At 27.8% G+C, this 10,328-nt stretch overlaps 2 protein-coding genes across 2 annotated transcripts; both read right to left on the bottom strand.

The window, feature by feature from the left end:
* Positions 1-3,727: 3,727 nt before the first annotated feature.
* On the bottom strand, positions 3,728-5,493 carry LOC113862209 (metacaspase-9). Its single transcript, XM_027495318.1, has 2 exons — positions 5,133-5,493; positions 3,728-4,326 (listed from the first exon to the last, which is right to left on the bottom strand). The coding sequence occupies exons 1-2, from the start codon at positions 5,491-5,493 to the stop codon at positions 3,728-3,730; spliced, it is 960 nt and encodes a 319-aa protein (XP_027351119.1).
* A 996-nt stretch (positions 5,494-6,489) lies between these two features.
* On the bottom strand, positions 6,490-8,394 carry LOC113863482. The gene is made up of 3 exons (XM_027497081.1): positions 8,009-8,394; positions 7,816-7,940; positions 6,490-6,844 (listed from the first exon to the last, which is right to left on the bottom strand). Exons 1-3 carry the CDS (start codon positions 8,346-8,348, stop codon positions 6,638-6,640), a joined length of 672 nt encoding a protein of 223 aa, XP_027352882.1. The 5' UTR covers positions 8,349-8,394; the 3' UTR covers positions 6,490-6,637.
* Positions 8,395-10,328: the final 1,934 nt, after the last annotated feature.

Raw genomic sequence — 10,328 nt, 5'->3', positions numbered from 1 at the left:
TAAATATTATAATTTTAATAAAAAAATTATATACAATTTTATATTATATACAAATTATATATTAAAAAAAATAAATATTATCCATTTATATGGAAAAAGAATAGGATTTTTGGTAATATAAATTTCATAATGAATAAGGATATAAAAGAATTTAGATCATTTTTGTTTGCATTTTTAAAAAGTTTTTTATTTTTAAAAACTAAAAATACACATTTTAATTTTTTTTTTAAAAAAACTCTTTTTAAAAATGCAAACAAACATATTCTAAAGTAATTAATAAATTTAAAAAAAGATTTTTATTTCTTATAATTAAACCAAGGCTAAAAAAAATTTGTTACTTGTGTTTTATGAATAAAATCAAAGATAATAGTTTGTATAAATTGATTAAAAACTGCTCATTGTAAACATCAGAGGAACTCACTGAACTTAAAAAATTCTCTCTTGTAATTCCTTTTAATTAGTTACTATCTTGAAAACCTGCAAGTTTCTATGCCTTGTGACATTCTGCAACTCATGTCCATGCTTAACAACTTGTTCGATCGAACGAAGAACTTCAAATGAAGTCTTCCACACTACCATTTGTTTTAATCTCACCTTTTATTCCTTTAAATATTTTTGTTTAAAATAAAATATATCATATTAATTCTATATATTGAAGGGTTAGGATCTCATGCAATGTAAAATCACTGCAGAAAATCCATTTCTCTCCCACTCCCACTAATGCGTTTCTGCACCACGAAGAAGTTTTCCTGGGGTGATTTGAGGTGAAAATAAGAGATTAATAGAAGAAATTAATAAATAATGAGAGAAAATAGTAATTCATGTACAAGGATACAACTGATATTATTTGAGGAATTTATAATTCTATCTCTTCTTTGTTTAGTACATAGAATTTGAACTAAAATTCAGAATTGGAATTGGTTTAGAATTATAATTTTATATTTGACATACTCAAAGAATTAAAATCTTAAGTTGAAATCAAATTTTATAGTGTAATATAAGATCTAAATTTTTAAAAAATAATTTAATTTTGTATTAAAATTTTATTTAATAATTTTTTTAAATTAATGTGTTAATTAAAAATATAAAATTATTATTAAATAAATTTCTAAAAATGATAACTTAATATTTTTTTTAAAAAAAATTATGACACAATATATTTATCTTTTATGTTTAATTTATGATTAAAATTTAATTATGTTATGAACTATTTTTCTATAAATTAAATGAAAACATACAAATGTTTACAAATATAATTTAATTTTTAAATTTAAAAATATTAATTGAATATAAATGCTTCTAATAACTTTTATTTTGAGACCATGAGTTAGAATAAGCAGAAACATTGTAACAGATTTTTCTACACTTACATGATAAGTATCATATAACCTTTCTTATTCACGTAAAATGTTGCAAAGCTAAAAAAAAGCTTGTTTAATAAGATGTAATTGATTAAAGTAATTTCATTTCTCATAGTATAATCACCTCAAAAATATAATTTACTGTATTTTTATTACTCTGTTGCATTTGACACTAGCTTTCTCTATTTTGTTTCTCTTGTACTTTAAGCAGTTCTTTAAATTAATTTTTAATATTTCTTCTAACATTTAACAATTCAAGAAAAATATTTTATTATTTCATTAACATAAACAATATAGTTTAGTGTAAAAAGTGCATAACTAAACATATTAAATATGTAACAAATAAAAGAGAAGAAAAAAGAAAACGTAAAAGAAGAAGAATGGGAATAGAAAAATTACTTTTATTAATAATCAATGTAAAACGAGAAAAATGAAAAAATAAAAAATAAAATAACGTAAAAAGTAAAAAAAATAGAATTAAAAGAAGAAGAGAATACAGAATAACATAAGAATATAAGAAAAAGTAAAAAGATACGTATAAAACAAGGAGAATAAAGAAAGAGAAAGGAAGAAAGTATTTAAAGAAAAAATGTATCTAAAGAAAAATAAAAAACACAAAGACGAGGAAGAGACACGACACATGAGAGTGTACTCATAAATTATAATGTTAAGAATTCAAATTTTAAGGACACTTAAGAATTGAGATAAGACAAATTTAGTTCTCATAAAATTTCATGAAATTAATTCATGTCATTATAATTCTAATTTCAAATAGACATTCAAATATGATAATTAAAATTTTGAAACTCAATTTTAATTCTAACATTCAATTTTATACTCAATTTCGTACAACAAACAGACATACACTTAGTATAATTTCAAATCCTCTAAGAAAATACGTAAACCCAAATATTCCATACGGATCTTTGATTCTTAAAAAGAAATATTATACTGTTTTCAAAATAATTTTATGACTTTGGACTAACTTTATCTATATTTCCACAAGATGCCCGAGATATATATCAATATTTCAAAACTAAAGTTACTTTTATCTCGAACCATAGTGTATACTTTGTTACTAGTCAAGAGATTACACGGATCATGTCTTGAGATTACTCATCCTTAAAATTTTCTGGAGATATTGGTCGACAAAATTCAACATGAATTTCAAAAGGAAATAAACAAATGTTCAATGGGTTAAGAATTTCTTTTTATCGCAAGAATCTAAAGTAAAAACATCAAGACGAAAAACAGGCCCTGCTTTTACAAGAGAAATAAAAATAAAAATAAAAAGATTGAATTAGTGTCTTAGAAGAATGTTTGAATGGCATAAAGAGTGTTATGATAAAGGTAAGAATTAAAAAAGAAAGTATCAAGAGTGGAAGTATGTACACCGAACAACGATATCAAAAGCAAAACTGTCCAAGGACAATAATTGCCACGAGCAAACAATCAATTCAACATTAAAAAAATTGCATTTTTTTGCAATCTTGTTTATGAAAAAATAATTATCCTATTCATTAAAATTAATAAAACGTACTTGTATATCATAAATTTATATTTTATTTTAAAATATTCATAATATTAAATAGTCAAATTAATATATTATTTACTCGATTATTTTTAACATGCACAATATTACATAAAATAAAAAATTATACATAAAAATTGCTTATTAGAAATTATAAAACTCAATGCAGTTAAATGCATTTAATATCATTAAATATTATAATTTTTAATAACAAAATTATATAAAATTTTATATTATATAAAATGTTGTAAATGTTAGAAAAAAAAATATTATATTTTAAATAAATAAATAAATATTATCCATTTATATGTACAAAGGATTGGTAATATAAATTTTGTAATAAATAAGGATATAAAAGAACTTAGCAATTAATGTATTTAAAAAAATATTTTTATTTCTTATAATTAAGCTAAGGCTAAAAATATTTTGATAGTTATTTTTTATGAATAAAATCAAAGATAATATTTTGTATAAATTGATTAAAAACTTCTCATTGTAAACATCAGAGGAATTCACTCAACTTAAAAATTCTCTCTGTAAATTACTCTTTGTATTTATAGAAAAATAAAGTTTTTTATCAGTTTAAAATTTTATATCAGTTTTACATAGTTTTTTTTATCAAATTTCTATTTATCTATGCTATTCTTGCTTCAACTATGATCTCAGCACCTCTGGTATAGTTTAAATCTCATTTGTGAACATATTGATTTGGTTCAAGAATTAATACCTTTTTCCATTTATTTCATATAAAATTCATGCAATAGTACAGTAAAGTAGTGACACTGACACATCACACAATAAGATATTCTTGATTCAGATTTGTTGATGTCGACACTCATAAATCTGTGTTCTGATGTTGCCACAAGAAGGTAGCATTAGCATTCTCGTCACTGCAATAGAGGCAAGGATGTTGTTCAAAGCCTTGTGTTTGTAGGATCTTCCTCGCCATCATAACAACCTCTTTGTTGCTTAGCTGACACAGATTCTCCTTTAACACCATCTGAATGGCATTGCTGAATGCTCCATAGGCCTTTCCACCACGCACATTTGGGTTCATGTCTGCAGAAGTTTCATCAGCTTGGCAACCACTCAACAGAATCCCCTCATCAGGCCTCAATGGTTCCAAAAAATCATGATCAAGTAAAGGTAACCGAAACCTCAAACTGGCTTCTGAGCCAAAGAACTCTAACATATGGGTTCCAATGTCTCTGGTGTTTATTTTTGTTAATGATGAGAGGTGTTGCAATATGGACTCAAAAGGGATTGTTTTTGGGGTATAGCTGAGTTTCAGTGCGCCATTTTTGTTAACCATTGAGGATGGTCCAATCTGTTCCTTCTCTTTGTCAATGAGGCCACCACTATGGCATGAATCTGAGAGAATAGTGAGACTTGCTCCCTTTGGCAGCCGGTTCACTAGTTGCCGGAAGTCCAAATCTATTTTATATGACATTAACAATAGAAAGAAATGCATCAGTTGCATGTGATCTACTAAATGAACAAAGGGTCACACTTCAAGTATTAAAGGTGTATTCACTATTTTGTAGCCTTCTCTTATGTTAGTAACGTCTAATTTGGATAAGTTTCTACGTAAGTCTTTGTAAGTGAAAAAATTAACATAAAAAATTAATATTTTTTTTAAAATAATTATCATTAAGTTTTAGATAAGTTGAATGATAAAGACTTAAAAAAAAAGCATAATTTAATTTTAACTTGTACAATGAGTTTGTTTCATTTTATTACAAAACTTTTTTACCATAAAAGAATTTATAAAGAAATTTATCCGTCTAAGAAATTTAATATAGTCATGTTAGAAAGAAAAAAGACACATATATTTAAAAGAACTCAAAAAAATTATATGTAAACCCACTAAATAAATTTAATAAAAATTGTAGTTCTCTCTTACATAACGATGTTATATTATTCAATAACACAGGATCCAAATCCAAAACTAGTTGTTTTGTATGATATATAGATAGGTAAATCTTACAGGATACTAAGAATATTACAAGTTGCTTAGAATTTCAATATTCTATTAAGAAGATGCCAAGCTAAGTTTAATTAACAGTTATCAACCACCAATTCATCAAATGCCAGAATCAATTACATGGATAAATTAGATACAAGGCATTGACCTCCTTAAGAATATGTTTCTCGTAGGCAGAAAATAAAAGTTCTCAAGTGCACATTTGAGTTATGTGATTTGAACAACTTGATTCAAGAGGGAAATAAATTATACAAACCAGTGATGAGATTGAAGTCACAAGGCACAATTGCTTCCTCTTGGCGAAAAGGGTGGGCATGTTTCATAGAAGGGATTCTGGTTCCATGCCCACTGTAGTGAAAATATAGAACATCACCTGCTTCAGCTCGATCAACCATGCTAGCTAATGCCTGCTTAATGTTGGCCCCAGTGGGCATAGATAAAGCAGAAGAGCCAGGTGCATCAGTGAGAAGCTCAATATTTGTGGGATCAAATTTAAAGCGCTTCACCAACATGTCCTTCATTGCCAATACATCATTTATGCAACCATGCAATTCATTGGCAGTGTTGGGATAGTTGCACCCCACCAAAACTGCAAGCCTCTTGTTCTGGCTCTCCATTGCAATCACTTCAAAGATGTGTGAACTCTTAAAGAAAGTTAATCAAAAAGATCTATTTTTGTGCTAATAGGTTGTTGACTCCCTAAGTCCCTTCCAATGGCACATCAACTTTATAGTTCTTGCCAACCTTTTGGGTTTACTACAAGCAACCTTATGAGTCATTTGTATTGGCTTTCAAGCGAGGGAACTTCTAGTTTTGAATGTTAAAGCATGTTCTGTGTCTAGAACTTTGTTCAATCACCAATAATTAGAACTTTAGATTGAAACTTGCAAGACTCACTAATCAAGCAAGTTTCCCGTTGAATTTAAACATGCTGACTCGTGAATCTCTGGTTCCAAGTCCTTATGGCCTAACTCACATTAGACTTAAATTATTTCAATTCTACTAATTAAATAAAATAGATTAATGCTGATTTGGAAACTTATTTAATAAAAATTGAGTAAATTACTCTAATTTTTCTTTTACTTCAACCTTCTTATAAAAAAATTATATTTTTAAAACCTATGCAAAATCCTCTCTCTTTTGAAAATAAATTATAATTTAGCCTAATTTTAATGTTGGTTATAACCTAATGGTCAACGTCTAAGTAAGATTCAAATATGCAAGATCTGACCTAACTCTGCCCATTTCCAATATGTTTGGAAGCCAAGCTAAGCTTTATCAATGTATCTTGTTTCAAACAAATAAATTGGGCCTTCTATTTCCTTTTCATCACAAATCCCAGTGACTTCTAATTCATCACACGGCCCTTGCGTGCAAGTAATCCTTATACAGTTTACACATTTCTCCCACCGGCCATCCACCCGTTAAGTTTATAAACCAAAACCGAAAAGAAAATGAAGGAAATGCAGTGTGATGTGATGTGAGCATAAGATTGGAACACGACAAGTTCTTTTCTTGCAAGTGATAGGCACTGCACAAGTTCCCCATTGAAATTAAACATTCTAACTTGTAAGTCTCGAGTATCATTTATTGTACTTAAATCATTCAAATACGTAATTGATTTGATTTGATTTAGAAAAGAATATATCATGTTAGTCTACAACTCGAATGGATCCAAATTTCGTGGAAATATAGACAAATAGGTTAAAACTTTCTCAAGCTGTGCAGCAATATTGAGGCTTAGATACATTTCAGATTTCATCACAGATCTTTCCAAACATTAAAGTCAGTATTTGAGGCATTATAATTTATAATTCTATCTTGGCATCCTAAGAAGAAGATACTTCTTGTGGGATCTATGTTGACTAAAGCATGCGCTTTATGAATGGGGCTGGCAGCAACAGCAATCTCATCTCCACCAAAGATTACTTCAGCATAACCATTGTCACTTACCTCACTGTTCTCCAACTGCAATCAAAAAAGTTGCTTAGTCATGAATAACAAATTCATGCAAAATATAATGTTCCTAATACAAGAACCGTGAATTCAACAATTTGACAGTGTACTTAAATAGGAAAACAATTCTTCATTGCATTGCAAAATTAAACGACCAAACAACTTTTACCGAGATGTACTGATGTGTACACCTGTAAATCCTAATTGATTATATTTTACGAACTTATATTATGTGTGTGATTGCTTGATTGGGACAATATTAAAATAATAATTATGGATTTAAGAAATAATTACTTTTTAGATATTTTCATCTAAAATCCCTATATTTTTTAAGTAAGTTGACTTTTTAGTAGGAGTGGATTAGATTTTAATGATTGATTATATTTATAATCAAGTATTATTATAATACGATATATAAATAAGATTTGGGTATGAATATATTAATTAAAAAAAATTAAAAGACAATTTACTATTTCAGTTTAAAGAAAATTTGTTTTATTGAAATCGTTAAACAAAATTGTATTTTATAATAAATTATTAAACCATTATAGAGTCAAACTAAATGTATTCACTGAAAACTTAAAACTACGTGGAGTAATCTCTTATCGATTTATCCATCCCCATAAAAAAATTTAAAATAACTTATTTTGTTTAAAAAATATGTTAATAATTAATTATAAAAATATAAAATGATTCATAATAACTAATTTTACATTCTGACATACTCAACGGGAAAAAAATTAATTAGAAAAAAATATCTAAAAATGTAGTAACTTTAACTTCTATCTATAATTTTGAAATTTTTATTTATAATGAATCTTTTTCTTATAACAAATTTTTATCATTTTAATAATTTAACCATTTCGCATATAAAAAATAATAATTTTCTTCTTTTTAAAACATTTATTTGCAACTTCTAATTTTCACCTAAATCATCTTCAGTATGTAGAAACCAGAAAGATAAGGGTGTTAAAGAGTGTTACCCTAAACTTGGTTGCAGCACCCCAAATGAGAAAAGTCTCGTTACAATCGTGGTGTCTGTGATTTCCTCTTAACTTTCCAGGCCGAATTTCTCCGGCGTGAAGCGAGGCACAGGTAACAGCTCCACCTGCAGAGACAATCTCAGTTGCGAGAACCAGAAGACGACGGCGTATTGGAATTGCACAGTAACAATACCTGAAACGCCGGAAGCAAGGGCAAGAGAGAGAGGATCGAGCAACCAGCCACGGGTGTCCTTGGCAACGTTGGAAGGTAGGAACCGAACGAGATTGGCCGTGATATCGGTGGTAGTGGGTGTGGGGAGAGGGTGGGAAACGCGCTGCATTCGGAGTGAGATCCACGCGAGGAAGAAGAAGAGAGTGAGGAGAAAAGGGATAGAGTGGGGCCTCTGCAAGAACCAGGCTACAAAAGAGGGACAGATCTGCTGAAACGTCGTCGTTGGGGGGTTTATGTACACCGCTCTTCTCGGCGTCGTCATTGTGTTACTGTGGCTGCTCCTCTCTCTTTCCACTCTCATCTCTTTCTCTAACTTCTCTTTGCTTATCTTTCTTTTTCTTTTCTTTTTCCCCTTTTGGGCGTGAAAAATTTATACTCTAGCTATTTTGCAGCATATTCACTAAATAATAATAATGAGAAAAAGAAAAACAATTGGGGACTTGGGACTTGGGACTTGGGACTTGGGACTTGGGACTGGGGACTGGGGACTGTCCAGTGCTTGAACAAAATATAAAGTAAAAATATTTTTTTAAAATAATTTATTGAAAAAATATTGGTTTTTTATAATAAAAATATATAAGCATATTTGGAGTTTTTTTATTTTGTTAAGTTTTAAAAATTAACTTAACTGGTAAACGATCGTTTTAAGCTTGATTTGTAACTATTTTGTCGTGTTTACCGTTTATTAAATAAATTTGAGTATTATTTAATATTTTTATTGATTAATTAATTAAAGAGAAAATTAATGTCTTGATTTAATACTTAAATATTTATGACATCTGTTATAAAATAACAGAGACAAATGGTGAATTTTTAACCAAAATAATATATATAAAAAAATAAAAATACTGAAATAGACCTGTCCCAAAAATATTTACCAAAATAGACCGATTTACTATTTACGTACAGAATTCGACTTTCTAAAAACTGAATTCTGATCTTCAAATTTGGATCCGTACAGAAGATTTCCAAATGGAATTCGGTTTTGGGGGCAACCGAATTCCATACATAATTTGCATTTATGTTTTTGTATATAATAAAAAAATATTATCTAATATTTATGTTTATATATTTATATTATGTTAATCTGTGTGACAAATGCGACCCTTGATTTTGTAAATTCTTTTAAATTTGCAGCGAGAAAGTCGACTTCTGAGAGCGGTTAATAACAAACCGCTCTTCAAAGTCTACTTCTGAGAGCGGTTAATAACGAACCGCTCTCCAAAGTCAAATTCTAAGAGCGGTCCAATTTGAACCGCTCTCCAAAGTCGTACACGCAGTTGAGCTGGAGGATTTGGAGAGTGGTTCAAAACCAACAGCTCTCAGTAGTCGAATTTCGAGAGCGGTTCGTTTTGAACCGCTCTCAGAAGTGAACTCATTAAAAGTAATTTACAAAATTGAAGGAATGTATTTGTCACACAAATTAACATAATATAAATATTTATTTTCACACAATATAAAAATAAAAATATAATTCAAATAATAAATTTTATTTTATTATTTAAAACTATTTTTATTATTAAATTTGACAATATATAATTATTATATAAACATAAATGTTAGATAATATTTTTTTATTATATATAAAAACAAAAAACAAATTATGTATGGAATTTGGTGAGATTTTTACAAAAATAATATTAAAAAATTAAAAATTATAATAATAATTGAATAATTTTAAATTTGTATTTGATAAAAATTACAATAATAATTTATTTAATTTTATATTTTTATAAAATAAATAAAAGTATTAAATAATAATAAGATTATTTATTTAATTTGAGATATTAATCTTTATTAAAATTTATACATAATTATTTATTTAAAAAATATTTTATTAATATTAATAAACATTATTAAATAATATTATGTAGATATATATATATAATAATAATAATATATTTAATATAAATTACTAATACTAAAATTTATAAGTTGCAATGACATTCATAAAATTAAAAATTACATGAAGAAAATTTTAAAGTAATAACAATAACATAAATCAATAACGGGAAGTAGAAGCTTGAGTAATGTTTGGACATGTCTTCCTTGTGTGACCAGGGATGTGACAATAAGAACAATTTTTTTGCCGACTTTGTTGTTCTCTAATGTCCATCTCTGTCCTTATCCTACTAGACTTGGGTCGACCCTTTGAAGTTCTTTTCAGTTCTGGATTTGGACACAAAGTTGAGCCCGTGTAAGTTGGCCAATAGTCTTCATGTCTGAGTTCTCCAAACTGACCTTCGTATACTTAGAAACTTGTTGTAAGGTATACACGGGA

The sequence above is a fragment of the Abrus precatorius genome, unplaced genomic scaffold, assembly GCF_003935025.1.
Source record: "Abrus precatorius isolate BTA unplaced genomic scaffold, Abrus_2018 Scaffold3, whole genome shotgun sequence".
Lineage (NCBI taxonomy): Eukaryota > Viridiplantae > Streptophyta > Magnoliopsida > Fabales > Fabaceae > Abrus > Abrus precatorius.
Note: the sequence above shows the minus strand (reverse complement) of the source record. Positions and strands in the feature narration are given on the sequence as shown.

Coding starts and splice junctions, on each gene's coding strand:
- LOC113862209 (XM_027495318.1), bottom strand. CDS start 5,493: ATGGAGAGCCAGAACAAGAGGCTTGCAGTTTTGGTGGGGTGCAACTAT. Junction 4,327..5,132: donor TGACTTCAATCTCATCACTG/GTTTGTATAATT, acceptor CATATAAAATAG/ATTTGGACTTCCGGCAACTA.
- LOC113863482 (XM_027497081.1), bottom strand. CDS start 8,348: ATGAGAGTGGAAAGAGAGAGGAGCAGCCACAGTAACACAATGACGACG. Junction 7,941..8,008: donor CCTTGCTTCCGGCGTTTCAG/GTATTGTTACTG, acceptor TTGTCTCTGCAG/GTGGAGCTGTTACCTGTGCC. Junction 6,845..7,815: donor GTGCTGCAACCAAGTTTAGG/GTAACACTCTTT, acceptor TTTTGATTGCAG/TTGGAGAACAGTGAGGTAAG.